The sequence below is a fragment of the Ischnura elegans genome, chromosome 4, assembly GCF_921293095.1.
Source record: "Ischnura elegans chromosome 4, ioIscEleg1.1, whole genome shotgun sequence".
NCBI lineage: Eukaryota > Metazoa > Arthropoda > Insecta > Odonata > Coenagrionidae > Ischnura > Ischnura elegans.
Genome location: NC_060249.1, coordinates 98,599,339 through 98,616,192, shown reverse-complemented (window position 1 = coordinate 98,616,192; position 16,854 = coordinate 98,599,339). Strand labels below are relative to the sequence as shown.

The window sequence follows — 16,854 nt, the reverse complement described above, 5'->3', positions numbered from 1 at the left end:
ATGCGAAATGACACTCTTAAAGTGAAATATCTTGCTATAAATACGATTTCAGAATGAAGTAATAAAATGCGAAATAGTTAAAATTCTCTCGATGCACAAAGGTTAAGAAAACACTTAGCTGTTTCACAAAATAAAATATATTGCGACCGGTTTCGATACAGCGTATCATCATCTGGCCAGATGATGATACGCTGTATCGAAACCGGTCGCAATATATTTTATTTTGTGAAACAGCTAAGTGTTTTCTTAACCTTTGTGCATCATGAAGGAGTTTCACCATGTTACGCCAACCATCATCGCATTTAAAAATTCTCTCAATAAAAAATGCTTCAGAAGGAAGTAATAAAAATGCAAAATGGCTCTCCGGGAGTAATTTTTTTTGCTATAAACACGATTTCCGAACGAAGTAATAAAAATGCGAATTGACACTCTGGTAGTAAAAATTCTTGCTATTGACACAATTTCAGGGCCAATTAATAAAAATGCGATATGACACTCCTAAAGTGAAAATTCTTGTTATGAACACGATTTGAGAACGATGTAATAGAAATGCGAAATGAAACTCCGAAAGTGAAAACTCTTGGTATGAATACGATGTCAGAGCGAATTAATAAAAATGCGTAATTACACTTGTTAAGTGAAAATTCTTTTTATAAACACGAATTCACAACAAACCTGTTCCGGCTCCACTTCACCATCTTTTCCTTGGTCTTCTTATACTTCTCTTGTCAAATGATTGATATTCCATTGCTTGTTTAGTAAAGATTTCATTTGGCATCCGAAGTAAATGTTCCTTCCATCTATGTTTGTAGTCTTGTAGTTTTCAGTGACTGCCTGGGCACGCAGTTCATCTCTTTTTTGAGTGTTTCTTATTTTATGCAATCTTCTGCAGTTGGAGCGGTCATAAAACAACTTTTTCGAAATTCAAAGTTCGACATATTTTGAAATGTAGCCCGAGGTACCAAATAAACAGAGAAAAAATTTTGTTCCCTTAGGTTGACATCCTACGGTGGCACCAGGGCCATTAATGTTGAGACTAGGCAACCCGCAACACTTAGTTTCTTTTTGCTCTATTTCGGCGATAAATTTCGTGATTTAAATGGTTTTTTGCAGCCGATTTCTCACCAGTCATGTCTTAAAATGTCGAGATAAGCCACATAGATCGAATTCCCACATTTGTTATGCAATCATCGATACTGAAATGCAAATAAACGTAAAAAATAACTTTGAAAATTTCTTAATTAATGGTATATAATTTAATTTGGTGTACTCATATGGGCATTATCGCACTAATATTACCCTACCGTTTATATAGAACAACACTTTTCCCCTCTCCCATCCTAAAGTAAGGATCTCCTCATCTCCCTATGGCCATGGACTAATGTCAACGCACTGCTCAGTGATGTGAAAAGCCCTGATGCCTTCCTATGGCGAATACGTCTTTATTGCCAGCACTATCCTTTGGAAAGCTACTCTTCGCACTTCGGCACTTTAATCATTCACCATTGCAATGAGGATGTTCTCTGGATGAGCGAAGAACGCTTTGCTTTGAATGAATTTCTCAAGAACTGTACTTTTTAGGGAATTCTCAAAAGTATTTCCCAGACATTTTTCGCTCCTTCTGTAATCTTGCAATTTTTCTTTATTGTGAACCACATAGGAATATGGAGTTTCTCGATAATCTTGGTTTTCGTTTTCAAAGCCACTGTTGGTCGTATTGTTCCTATGTAAACGCGGATCACTCTGTTGGCCGTCGGTCCCCATCTGCTGTTATTTATTTCCCCATTATCGCGATCAGCCAGCTCTTGTGGGATGTATCCCCTGGCAATACCACGAGCCATGTCCACCAAATATTTTTGGTGTGTGCTGATGAGTGATGAATCTAGTTCAGGATCAGGTAGACCAAGATCAATCGTCTGAAATTTCACCAGAGGTAGCTGTACAGTGTACACAGGTCTTCAGTAGGCGACCAATTGACCCAAGGTAGATATTTGGTCCTGTCGTCGACCCATTAGATTTCTCCATTATATGCCGAGGAGTAAATTGCAAATATTATATAATTGCAAATATATTGCACACTAATCTATCAGGCACACCAGAGACGAGCTTCGATAAAACATACAGCGCTTCCCTTCCAGCCGGTCGCGGTGTTCGGTGTTCCATCAAAACCGATGCAACGTATGGAAGACGTGTCAATTCTAGAGGCTTCGACAAAGTCGAGGATAGAGTTTCCGAGGCATTCTACTTCTCCTATTTCAGTTGATGCATGTCCCAAATAAACCCCTCCGGGTTCTTCAAGAATAACTGCATGCTCTTCTGTTGAGCCGTGATGCGCACTTTATTGTTGCTGCACAATTCCCTGATTTTCATCTTGTCTTTTCTTCCCTTGAAGAACAATGCTATCCTCGGTTGGTCTTTAAGCTTCTCCATATCCTCTGCAGTCGCAAGCTCTCTGTATTTCTTCCATTGGCGCGCAATTTTCTTCCGCTCGACAGTCATAGATTCATTTTCAGGTGTGACCTGGCCGACGTCTTCAAACGCTGCAGTCACGAAGGCTGCTGCAAACCGCTTGCTACGTTGTGCCTTTCCACCAATTGGCAGGTCACAGCAGGGGCGGATCCAGGATTTTTTTCTGGGAGGGGCACAAGCAAGGTCGTATCCAGGATTTTGTTCTGGGTGAGGCACAAGGATACCTCGTAATACAAAACGAACGCAATGATAATGGGACCGTATTAAAAATCTTACATATTTTTGAGGGTCTGGGGGGGGCACGTGCCCCTGTGCCCCCCCCCTGGGTCCGCCTATGGGTCACAGGCAGCTTCAGGATGTTGTGCGACGATCTATTTGAGGATCGGCGGGAGGATGGTTGCCATTCATCGTCGAACACATCGTCAATTCATCCTCCGTTTTTATCAATTTTTTTCTTTGGCAGTCGTCGTCCTATGTTTTTCTGTGGTTTTCCAATCAATGGCCCCAATCACTAGTTCTTCGGTTGATCTTTGGTCTAAGAGTAATGATATTTCTTCATTTTTAATTTATGTCTTCGGTTTACGACTGCACTTGGCCAATTTCGGAAGACACTTGCATTAAGTACCTATCATCAAACAGCTTTTTAGCATCTTCCTTAAATTTTTTCAGTCTTGACGGACAACAGATGAATTTTTCTTCTTAGTGCTCTTCATAATTTTTTACAGGTCCAGACGCGTAGTTCCACACTTGGTCTACTCTATCGGCGACAACATGGGCAATCTCCTGGACCGATGGATCAATTTCTCTCCTTTATTGCATCTTTTTCATCTCCACCTACTTGTAAAACTTCACAATATCTTCATATGTGGGAAGATATCTCCCAGACAACTGTCGAGGAGCACCAAATAGATGATTCTCAACTGAAGAGCATGCCAATACATTCATTTTTATATTGCTTCTCCATTAAAAAAAATCACTTCTGTATACAACCCTAGCCTCACCAAACCTTGCAAAATGCCATCCGCATGTACAAGACGATTCATCAATAGCGTACAGGGAATACATATATTAAAGGAGAATAGGGAGGAAATGGAGAAAGAGGAGAGGATACCGGCAATTGCTACTTTGTTTTCATTTGTATTTACATGATCTTCAGCAGCTCACCTCCTTCCAATCTGTTGACTTACCTACCATTTCTCTCCGCCAATTTTGGATCCATAAAATATTGCATCTTAACTGGTACGTCATAAGACTATAAGGGTGGGTGAGTATGGGAGAAGCTCGAGTTGGAGCCACCTCCATGTGGTGAGTTCTAGGTCTCCCTGAGAGCAAGAGTGGCACCTGTTCTCATGGTGGGCGAAGAACCGCAAAATTTGGAACACGAAGCCATTTTCGTAGACAATGTAGCCTGAGTAGTGCGTTGACATTAGTTCATGGCAGGCCATAGGGAGATAAGGAGATCCTTACTTTAGGATGGGAGAGGGGAAAAGTGTTGTTCTATATAAACGGTAGGGTAATATTAGTGCGATAATGCCCATATGAGTACAACAAATTAAATTATATGCCATTAATTATTCTATGCCTGGTGATACATTATTCTCTTTCCACATTCTCAGAACATCATCTATATATAGATTAAACAAGGTTGGGGATAGGCTGCAACCCTGTTCTAACTCCTTGGTTAATGACAATTTCTTGGGTGATCTGTTTCCCTGCGTCAATTACAATTTTGGTGTCTCTGTATAGACTCGGGGAAGCTTTCATCAGATTTTTAGGAAACCCTCTTTTCTTCATAACTGACCATAACATTTCTCTATTTACACGATCGCATGCCTTTTCAAAATCTATGAATGCAAGATGCGTTTCTAGATTGAACTCTCTTCGTTTTTGAATGATTTGTTTTAAAGTAAATACATCGTCAATGCAAGATCTTCCCTTGATTTTAATATATTAACTACGCCATTTACACTAATCAGTTGCTATGGTGTAATAGTTAGCGTATAAAGCTGTGGATGCCAAGGTCATAAGTTCGGTTCTCCCTGGTCTTATTTTTTTTCTTTCCGCTACAAGGATAAAGTATTATGTACAATTATATTATGCATTGTATCTTCTCTAGCCAGTCACTTGCTGTTGTTAATTTTTTTTCTATTTATGGGGAAATCTGTTATCAGTTGCTAAGCTCTTATAAAGACTTGCAGAATTTGACCAGTAGGCTTTAATTTCTCGTCAGGATGAGCAGCGTAACATGTGTAGTATCATAGAAAAAGTATATTACATATATGCAAACTTACTCTATGGTAGTATGCTGTTCAGCCACCTATGGTGCTCCAAAAGAAGCGACTTTCGTGGTATGAGGATATTTGATGGCATTCATCCTATTCTTCACAAAAATCTTACCCTTGCCTTAAGTAAGCCTTTAGCATACGATAAGCTGCTTATCAATTTTTTCCATAAGAAAACCATAAGAAATGGATAACTCTCTTACTTTGGGCTATTAGGCATGGTAAGCAGTTCCATGGGAAGACTTTCTATAGAAAAATTAGTAAATTATTGTTATACTAATTATAACATACATTAGCATATACATTGATCACTCCTTTGATACAGTGAATTTATGAAGAATGCATTAAACATTCAATATTAGATTTTGTGATGATTTGCTTTAAAATTAATTTTATAATCTTGCTTTGGGACTTGAGTGCATTTTTATTTCATCATATAGCTCTTTCATGGTTTTTTTCCAAATCCAACCCAACCCAACCCAACCTACTCTCCAATGTACTTCAAATCGACACTTATAGGCTCTTCATCAAAACATCAAATGAAAAGTAAAAAGGAAACATTTGGAGAAGTGGCCTAAGGGGGTAAAAATTTTTTAGATGAACAATAATTAGGATGGTCACGGACCAGGAAAATTGAAGAATTTGGAAAACTTTGAATGGGAATATAACCAATTTCATGAAATATTTTTAAGAATTATTTCCTGCAATGACTCAAAAATGGAAAAATCAAAAATATTTCATTCATGTTCCGAGAAACCATTAGGTTAATCATTCAAGTTAAATCATTTGCCAAAGATTTCATAAAGTACCTTCTCCTGTGAAATTTTTCATTGTAGTAAATATCTTTTAGAGAGATAACTTTGGCATAATTTCTCCAACCTTTAGCACCGCCAGCAATTGGTAATTTCCAAAATGAAAATGCCCTGCAAAATATTTCTTATATATCCACTATGCAGATTTTGCAGAATTTTTATTGGTGGAAATCTCAGGCTTGATGGTTGATGATAGCAAAATGTCATTTTTTGATTTATATTTTATCTTTACATGTAGCTGCTTTATTTACATGTAGTGCAATACATATTTCAGAAATCCAAATCATTTTGAAAATTGTTGCCTGCCTATTGTGGATAAAAATTATGGTGTTAGCCTTTTACATTGTCACCACATATGAAACTTTTTTACTTTGTAGCACTTCCGTTGCTAAATTCTTGACTTTTATAAACCAGTAAACCAGTTTTCTACCATTATTTTGCATTTGAAAAAGTATTCTACAACCAATTAATGTCTTTTCTGGATAAATATGCCTTAATCTCCTCAAATCAACACGGCTTCCGTAAAAATCGCTCTACTACATCTGCTCTATTCCATGCCACCGACTTTATTTTGTCATCACTTGACAACAATCAAAAAACTGTAGGAATCTTTTATGATTTCTCCAAGGCATTCGATTTTGTGGATCACTCTCGGCTACTTCGTAAACTTAATTATTTTGGAGTGAGAGGCATTGCCATTAAATGGCTTCAGTCATACCTCAGCAATCGGACACAGGCTGTCTCACTGTCTGTAAATGGCAGTATATACTCCTCCAAAAGTACTTCTACCACCGTAGGAGTTCCTCAGGGTTCAATCTTAGGCCCAATCTTATTTTTAATCTACATAAATGATTTAGCTCATTCCCTCAGTAATATTCCAGCTTCTAAAGTCATATTATATGCTGATGATACGAATATTTTACTTTCTTCTCCAACTCAAAATGACATTATTATGAGCTCTAAAAATGCAAATGATAGTATTTTAAGCTGGTGTACAGCTAACAAATTGATTTTAAACACACAAAAGACACACACTGTTCAATTTTGTGGTAATAGCAATGTTCTCGAGAGCATCCTAATTAGATTGGATAAAAAGTCTATTGAGAATGTGTCCCACACAAAATTCCTTGGTGCATACTTATGTAGTAATATGTCCTATGAGATGAACATTGACTTCTTAGCCAACAAACTAAGTTCAATCTGCTATCTATTAAGACACCTTAGGAACTCTGTTGATTTAAATATTCTTCTTACATTGTATTACGGTATCTTTTATTCTCGAATGTCATACAATATAATTTTTTGGGGCTCATCCCCTCATGCCTCCAAGGTGTTCACATTACAAAAACGTGCAATTAGAATCATTGCAAAAAAACCTTTTGATGCTCCCTCCAAGCCTATTTTTAAAGCACTTAACATTCTTCCACTCCAGTGTGTATATTTATTATTATTTTTAATTTTTGTACGTTATAATCTTGATTTGTTTATGCTCAATTGTGATGTTCACAAATATGAAACTAGGAATTGTAATAACCTTCATTATCATTCCATTAGGACTAACAGATCAAAGCTGGGCCCACGCGAGCTGGGCCTCAGAATTTATAATAAACTTCCTGCGCATTTGAAATCAATTCAGTCGATGGAGTCATTCAAAAGGAAGTTAAAATCTTTTCTTCACGAGAAGAATTATTATTCTGTTAACGAATACCTATTTCATTCCTCCTATTAAGCATTAATATCCTGTGAACATACAATTATTTATAATCTATTATATATATATATATATGCATCTTTTTCCTTTTATGACGTGTCTTATATCTTTTGCTGTAAGGTCTCTAGACAAAATAAATTATTATTATTATTATTAATTCCTTGAATTGGTCAGATCAATCATTTTACAAAATATTAAGTGCTGTTTTTGACTGAAATATCAAATATAATATATATTGTTCCAGATGGCTGTTTTCCAGCAAATATGTATTTCTAAATATGAAATGTATAGATTTTGTCAACAAAAATATATTTATTCCATACTTTCTTAGTTTTGTGGGGATGTGCTAATTATAACCACATCTGAAATTTAGACAATCAGCAAACAAAACTCGCCGTCGCATTACTTTGTTAATATGATACTACTGTTGAGTCATGAAAAATAATGACCTTCCATATGTATCTTCTACGCCTGCAACAAACTCATGTCCTCAAAATTACTATCACACACTACTAAAACCAGAATATATAAAACAATCATAAGACCCGTACTGTTATATGGAAGTGAAACTTGGAAACTGGATAAAAAGGAAGAAAGAAAATTAATTGTTTTTGAAAATAAGATCCTTAGGAAAATATATGGACCAATCTCTGAAGGAGGAGAGTGGAGGAGAAAACACAATAGAGAATTAAGAGAGCTATACAAGGATCCAGATGTAGTGTGCGAGTTTAAATGTAGAAGAATTAGATGGGCTGGGCACATTTTGAGAAGAGAGGACACTAATCATTTAAAACAAGTTATAATGAGGAATCCTGAAGGAAGAAGGCCAAGAGGAAGACCAAGGCGAAGGTGGTGGGACCAAGTGAAGGTAGACCTGGAGCGATTAGGAGCGACCGAGGAGGACGCAGGAAATAGAGATAGATGGAAGAGGATTGTTGGTGCGGCCAAATATCTACTTAGATATGTATGGCCCTGGGAGTAAGAGTAAGTAAGTAAGTAAGTCCATATGTATCTTTCAAATTACAGGTGTAATGGAGAAGTGGAAAGGGATGGATGTTATAGTTTTTTTGTCTTTAGCATGAATCAGATTGGAAGGGACAGAAAACATCTGTGGTGTACTGGGTTGGTATTTTTTGCATTGATGGGCCTTCGGTCAGCCTGGGGTGCAGCAAGTTGAGAGATAGAAGGGAAAAATTAAGTAGGGATACATCATCCCAAAATTTTTTTCTGAGACCCTATTCGCATAAATATGGAAACATAAATGGGGAAACAGGCCTGATACTAATCAATTTGCAGGACATGGAGGAAATTTTAGTGCTAAGCATGGAATAGCTATTTTTTGGAAACTGCTAATGGTTTGGATGTTGAAAATTGCAGTTTGAGGTCGACGAAGAAATTGCTTCAGATGCTGTTACTGATGGAACTGTTCATTTAGTTAGGAGAGGATACTGGGAGTGAGATGGAAGCACTTGCTCACTGGAGGGAATTTTTCCGAGTTTGGTAAGAAAGGAAATGCACATCAGTATGGAGATATGATCATATATCAAACAACAAATAACATATAACAAATATCGATATTTGTTGGAGTCTGTAAATGGCTCACCAATGGTTTGGATGCAGGAAATTTTAGTGTTGCAGAATGTGTGGGGTGGAAGGAGGAAGTGCTGTGAAGAGGTTGCGTTTATTGTGATGAAAATAGCCAATTGATATGGAAGCCCTTGCTTGCTCTCCTAGAGCAAAATTTTTGTTTTTGATGCACTGGTAATATATCAAGGTGAAACTTCTCAAATTGCAGGTGGAATGATATGATGTAGGAAGTTTATGGAACCAAATTGTGTGTGTCAATGTGAGTTTTGTGAATTGCATTTAAAACATATTAACTAGACTTGGTCGGACCTTGAGTAGTTACTTCAGGCAGTGCTGCTGCTCATACTCACCTGGATTTCTTCTATGAATCTGAAGCTCCATTCACAAGAAAAGTTGGGATTGGTCCACAGTCATGTATTATATCTCATCACTGAAACTCAGGAAGATTGTAATCTATGCATCAAAATTTTTATATCTCATTCTATCTATTTAATTACAACCATCATGCACTCGTATGACTTGAATGAATTACTCTCATTCCATGGTGGTCAAAAGCATGTACTATTTTCTTTTTCCTTCGGGAGATTAGGAAAAATTGAATGAGTAATTATGTCATTTTTTTCTCATTACCAACATGTTTTATTTCAATGGTGCATGGTCAGGGCGATGTTAGATCTTTGTCAACAACAACAACAATAAACTTAATTCTATTGGAGCCCTTGTTGTACCATAAATAAGTGTTGGCAATGATAAAGAATTGGAATAATTATTTGCATAATTTTACCTTTACTCTCAAAGAGAAAAATTTGCTATAATGTAATTTCATATAATATAATCATCTAGTGGACCAGTCTAAAAATGTGCTTTAAATGCTGGATTAATGTGCATTCCTAATGCGCATTAAATACACATAAAAAGTAGGACAAAAATGTGCTTTCAATGCACATTTCCAATGTGCATTTAATGTTGTTATGAATGCACATTAAAGGCACATTAAATGTGCTTTGGCTCTGTTTGGGAAGTCACTGGATTATTGTAGACTCATTTTTGTGAAGTGAATTCTTGTTGTAGATTTAGTTCTTGTTTTACTTGTTGATGCTTTCTTCATTTGATCAGTATTGTCAAGTGGTATTACCAATTGGAAATGAGTGAATAAATAAATATGCAAATGAAAAACCTCCCTTTGTTGATTACTTGAGTGCCATTTTCTCAGAAGAACACTTTGATAAAAGGTTTTTCGTTGTCAAAAAGGTTCAAATGAGATATAAAGGAATATTTTTATAACTGGTGAGAGAGATAATAAAGTTAAGTAAAAAGTAAGTAAAAAAATGTTTGCCATAAGCTTCATAAGTATAGCTAACATGTTTGCTGCAACTCAAGTAGTGAGATGGCATCTAGATCAAATGTAGAAAATGAAAAAAGAAAAAAAAAACATTTTTTAAACGAACCGTAGACAACATATAAAATAGCTTCAGTAACCATTTCAGAAGCATAAAATAATGTACATGAAAAGACAGTGTTCTAACCATAAAGATATGAAGTGAACAAAGAAAAGAAAATTGTCTGGCATCAAATATGTAGATGCCATGTGACTAACAGAGTAACTTAAGGAACATAGAACCCCTATTTCTTCCAACTCATTTTATCTCTTGTAAATGTAATGGTGTATATAAAGGATAATTATCAATGAGGTAATCTTAAGTAAATTAAAATTACCATAAACTTTCAAAAGATGAGAACAACAATGATGCTACTAAGAGTAGAAAAATGATCTAAGTCAAGGTTATCTCTCACTATATATGTTTGGGATTTTGGTAGGTTTAGATAAAAATATTCAATGTAAACAATTTATTTATTTAAAAGTATGATAATGATGCCGGTTATCACATTTTCACAGCTGATTCAGTAGCAGCTCCTACATTCCACTTGTGGGCATTGGGTGACTTATTTTCCAGCAGCACTCACTTTCTTGTAGGTTCAAAGTGTCAGTGGCTGGTGATGCTTAACAAACGAAACCACTCCATTTCCACTTAAGGTCACAGTAAAACACTTTCACAGTTATACACATATGAGGTAAAAACTTTTAAGTCACTGTTCTTGGGGGGATGGCATCAAAGCACGTGGCAATAAGCACATGAGATTTACATGCTTCAACTCGTTTCCGGAGGATCACAGTTTCTTTTTCAAGGGCTTCGACAAAACTTGGGTCTCTATAATCCATACTTGCCTCCACATGCACTGAAATAAATGAAATACATTGAAATTATCCCTATGTTTAGAAAAAATCACCACTTTTCTAGTACTTAATTTAAAAAAAACTGTATAAAATAAACTGACGTGAAGTTCTTATCAACTTAAAGAATCATCTAATGTTTTGATTTGCAGAAAGATGCCTCCAACCCTGATGTCAGAGAAAAAACATATGAGGCATGTTCAGGGACTGTCCTATGACCTTGGCGGGCTGTTTTTTCTAGTGTTGGCTAGACTGAGTGTTATTGGGAGGATTTTACTTTCTTCACAATGCAATTTCACGGAGCTGCACTTGGTATCCAGAAAGAGCAAATAAAATAATTACCTAGTAACAGAATCTGAATTTTTAGGTATGCACATATACATAATCATTGTCCGATGATTTTGAAACATTTCTTGGACGACAAATGCACTCAAGAGTGATTTGAGAAATTATAGCGAATGACAACAAAAGAAATAGGCAACCGTGAAAATTTTGGAATTTTCCTACATATGACATTTCCTATGTTTCTTGTTAGAATCTCCTAGGTGGCCATAGTGGTGGGTCTAACAGACACATATAGTTTATTTATATTAAATTATTACACCTGTCACTCAACTCAACAATATCTCAGATTTTTATTAAGATTCCTGTATCAAAGTTGAACTAAGTCCCTGTGGATAAACTTGGCGAAATTAGAGTGGCCAATGCACTTTTTAATTTTTTCACTCGATTTTCAAAAAAAGTGTCCAAAATCTTAAAAGTTCACTTATCCCTTGGTATTTGGGCATTTATTTTGAAGAGTATATACATCGCTACATGCATATAAAAAAGATTTATCACCCTAAAGGTCAAGTGGTGATTAGTGGTGGAATGACCCATATTATACGTATAATTTTTATTAAAATATTTTTGAAAAGCATATGTATATGCTACATATATACATACATGTAGTACATATATGTAGGTATTGGAGAAATTACTTTCTAAAAGTGATTGTTCTTGTTTTGCCAACATATCTATATTTTTAGGAGGAATAACTTTGCGGAAATTACTATTAATTTTGTGATGACTTTAAAAAATTTGTTCAGTATTCAAAAAAAGCCTTGAAAAGAGGTGGGTTAGCATTTTGATATCGTCACAACAAAAACGCTTTACTTTTACAGCCCATAAAATTTGGCCATCTTTTATTCTCTTTATTTCCCTAAGCTTCTTCAGAGCCTTGCAACATGTCATTAAAATTAGCTTAGCATTTTATGCACAAATGCAAAAATGAGATACAACATGCAACGTTTTTGTTGTTCCTGAATTTCAACAATTGTTATAATTGAGAACATGACTGGATTGCTTTTGCTGCACTTTAGTTTTTGAAAATTAACAAACAATATGTTGGAGGTCACAGTGGCGCAGTAAGGGGGGGTTTTGGGGGATAAAATCCCCCCCAGAGCTCAGAGAAATTTTTGAGTTTAATACATTTTACTTACATTGGATCAGTATTACTTATAGAATAGTTTTGTGACTAATCAAATATCCCTCAGAAAGCCTTAAAACTCACCATTTTGAACCATTAATCTTAAAATTTTCTGGAGGAGGGCCCCCACAACTCCTGCTTACCCTGGTGGGTATGCAATACCCCGCACCCCAAAGTATTAGTTGCGCCTAAAACCCCCCCTAGCCTTAATTCTTGGCTGCGCCCCTTGGAGGTCACACGATGAAGATCACTCAGTGGCCTTATAAGTAAGTCACCGCATAAGGAATAAAGGCAATTTTCTGGGAATTGATTTCAAACTCTAAATGATGGAATAACTCTGCCTCACTTACGCTCATAGCTCCATCTTGAGGGGTGTATGAGGAGACGTTGTTTGGCTGCTGCCAGTTCCTTCTTGAGCTCCTGCTGTTGTGCCCTCAGCTGACGGATCTGACTCCACCGTATCACCTCCTGCTCTGTCCATCGCCTCTCCAGCCTCTCCACGTCTTCCTGGCAGTACTGAAGCAGTGGCAAGCACTGGCACGCCTCACTACCACCGACCACCTCATCACAGCAAGCATTAAAGTCCATTTCCATCCCCCCACTGAAACTATCCCCTTCCAATTCAGCGTCCCTGCCACCAGCGGCTGCAACTGCAAACTGTGCGATGAGTTGATACAGAATCTTTTCATCTCCCAGACAAGGATCATTTACATATCGGGCAAAGGTAGTGAACTACCGTGCCCACGAAAGTGAATTGGACATGAAAAAAAATTTATAGTATCATGAGGCTAGGCCACTGGTTACAAAATCTTTCCATCAATGAAATCCTAAAACAAAAATGTGACATTGGGCTAACTATTATCTTCAGATGAGGAATTAAATTGAATAATCCCTTAGGCCTCAGAAAGTTTTTTTAAGAAAAAAATTCAACCACACAACAAAGGTTGAGTCCTTTCTCAAAAGAATGAATTTTTCAAAAATTATTAAGATAAATTCATAAGGAACGCGCATTAAAATTCAGATTAAGAACCAATGCCTAAGACCCTGACACCATACTTCTAGAAATTTTTACTCCAATTTAAATAAAACAGTGGTACATAATTCTAAACATAAACTAGGCTAGGTGCTGTAGTTATTCTGAATGGCTGAATCCAAATTATGAAAATATGTCTTTTAAAATTTTCACCAGTATGAAAAATAGGAAGATGATTCAGTTGCATGTGAGAAAAATATGGCCAGCTATAAAAAAACTAATGCTTGAAAAATGAGTGCAGGAAAAGAAATACCCTTACCCAAAAATTTTATTGGTTTGGACAAAAAAAAAGGGTGGGTTGGTATTAAAATTAGTTGATATGAAAGCTGAATGCATACACACTCTTAATTATTCCCACAGTTAAATCTATCATTTGATATTGATGACAAAATGAAGGGCAGGGCCAAAACAGGTAAAGCCATAAAAACTTATTGTTTTCTAATTAAACTAATTTTCTTATGCTACGAAGATTCAACCGAACAAATCACAAATCATCCATCTGACATCTTTCCTGGACATGACTTTAAGTGCAAGTGTTGAGAGTTGGCAAAATTTACAGTTACTTTCAAGTTAGTATCCTACAAACCTAGGTTATGAGGTAATTATGAGTGAATTCAGGCTGGACAAAGTCTATATGGGAAAAAACCAAGGAATCCCAACTGAGGGAAATGAGTGTGAATAGCAGGTATAGTGTGAATCTGAAACCTGCAAATCTGCACGGTTATACTCTGACAGAACCTCATGACTAGAAGCAAGTGACGTGCATGCTCATATTTCTCGTAATGGTTCTAGTTTAATCAAGCATTGCATTAATAATGAATGTCTTCAATAATAGAGTTTTTTACAGAATCACGCAGAATTTTTGTTGGGATACTTTTACATTCACTTTTAAACTCCATTATTTATTTCTTTAAAGATTTAATATCAGCCCCCATGCTGGATATTTTGAGCATGTCATCGAAAATGGTCGGAGCACGACAAGAAATACACCTCCATAATAAATATCGTCAAACAAGTCTACAACAAGCTTGAAAGGTTAAGTGCCCTAAGCACTTAACAATTTAAGCTCGTGCGCTAATAATGAAAAACATTTGGGCACTGACCAAAAATAATGAGTGTTTCCTAGAAATTCATGAAATTTTAGCAAGATGAGGCACAAAAAAAATGATTCTCATTATGCAGGAAAAAGTCTGCCTGTCCTATCTCATCATTTGTCCCAATCTCTACTTAATTTGAGATACACTAAATTTATTCAACCTGATTCACTGTATGACTATAATCAGTGGATAAGTAATGGCACACATTTATCAGCAAAATGGATTAGGGGATTGGCAAAGTGAAAATGAATGAGCTCTTCTTCTTAGCACAGCATAGAGAATGATGTATCAAGCATGTTTACTCAGCAAAAGGGGTCAGGGGTTTTCCTGAAGCAGCCTAATTAAACTTATTTTCTAAAACTTTGAAAGCAATGTATTTTGGCACTTATGATATTGCTAGTCCAATGTCACAACAGTGAACGTGAACATTCTAACTTTTAAGATGTGAGCCATTTAATATTCAAGGCCTAAGAAAAAATAAATTTGTGTACTTAAAAAACTGATTTTCTACAAAGATTGTACCTGATTAAGTTAAAATTTAGAGTTCCAGTCATGCAGTGCATGCTCATTTGAATGAATTCATGTACAGATTTCCATTAGAAATATTACATACATAAATTGGAATGCTAAAGTTATATGAATCATGGTTTTGACATTGGACCAACAACAAAATGATTTTATTTTCTATAAATTAAATGGGGCTTGAATGAAAATATTAAAAAATAGCATTTAAAAAATGCAGAGGCATCATAAAATTCTCTATTGAAATCTATTCTAGCCCAAATATATACTCACCTGCACCACTGGCTCTGTCATCCAATTCCTGGCTGGAACCAAAACTAGAACACTCGCTGTCTCTTAAAACACTCTCGTAACCAGAGCTTTCACACTGTCCAGCTGCTCCAGCCAGATCTCCTTTCATCAAACTCCCTTTATGAGGTGCCCTATCTAGCTTGGTCGAATGAACAGGCGTTGTGATAACAGATGCAGCAGAGACCCTTCCTGATGTAATTCCTGCCACAGCACCGCTGGCCGAAACAATACCAGAGTCATTGCCACTATCATACCCTTCGAGGACAGAACTAGAGCTGGCAAGCATTGTCTGTACTTTCCCACTGGCCTTTCTAGACTTCTTGTCCTGCTTCTCGGTGACTGGTATAGCTGAACCCAGAGATGCAACACTCGCTTTGAGGGCAGCCTTTGAGCTCTTGCGAGCACTCCCAAAGAGCCTGCTCAGCTTCGGGGCCTTCACAATCGGAGCAGGGATAGGCAAAGGTTGTGGCATCGGCGGGGTTGTTATAGGAGGTGGTTGCACCCATTTATGGTGGGCATTATCTTCGTCGTCAGACTTCCCCATCACGGTCCGTTCTCCAGACGGTTTTCTCTCATTAACCCTCTCCTCTTCATCCCTCCGAATCTCCTTCAATTGTTCCTTTGAGTGCTCAGTCTTCTTTGGCTTGTGGCCGGTCCTCAAGCTCTGAACCTTGCAGCCTTCCTCCTCATGGTCTGAGGTAGACTGCCCATTCCCAGGTACTCGCCTTTCCTCCACAAATTCCATCCCTGCCGAGGAATGTTTGTCAAGATTGGGATTCGAGGCTCCGTCAGGATGCCTCAGGGAGGAGAAACTACCGAGGAGCTTGTGAGGGGACGATGTGGCATTGTTCCTCTGGTTGTTCATACTTGAATCTGCCGGTGCTGACACTTGATTGGGTGGAGTTGGAGAGGAACGGGGCGAGTCCCGGTCGAAACCCCGAAATGCGAGCGACACTCGGTGGAACTCGGTTCCGTTCGAAGTTCTAGTCTGTGCCTTGTGAGATGGGGACTTGTGTTCTGCTTTCGGCGAGGCTGGAACCGGTGCAACGTTCTGAATAGGTGCTGCTTTGGCTTTGGACTGCAGGCAGGTATTCAGGATACCACCCTCACTTTGGACTTCACAATCATTCAACCCTTGCCACTGCTTATCAGTGTCGTCCACCCCAACTCCCCGGCGCAAGGACATTTTACAGTGATCACAGATCTTTCCCAAGGGTGGAGAGCCAGAATGGTTGACTGGCTCACTGTACAAGCTCCCCCCTCCACCACCCTGCATTCCATCACACAGCCCCCCGTAATCCTCCCCTCCGTTCCCCAACCCGGCCTCCTCTTCTCCAAGCCTCGTCCGT

General features: G+C 37.4%; 1 protein-coding gene across 3 annotated transcripts in view; it reads right to left on the bottom strand.

The window, feature by feature from the left end:
* Window positions 1–10,699: 10,699 nt before the first annotated feature.
* Window positions 10,700–16,854, bottom strand: part of LOC124157821 (kinesin-like protein KIF26A) — a 43,827-nt gene continuing 37,672 nt past the window's right edge. Inside the window, exons 10-12 of one of the 3 annotated variants that reach the window (XM_046532851.1) lie at window positions 15,488–16,854; window positions 12,913–13,212; window positions 10,700–11,099 (exon numbers count right to left, since the gene is read on the bottom strand). The exon at window positions 15,488–16,854 is cut by the window's right edge and continues 376 nt beyond it. In XM_046532851.1, the coding sequence (XP_046388807.1) occupies window positions 10,945–11,099; window positions 12,913–13,212; window positions 15,488–16,854 (1,822 nt within the window). In that variant the 3' untranslated portion in view covers window positions 10,700–10,944. Of the gene's footprint in view, window positions 11,100–12,912; window positions 13,295–15,487 lie in introns of those variants that run through there. The other 2 variants (XM_046532852.1, XM_046532853.1) reach the window with 2 other exon arrangements.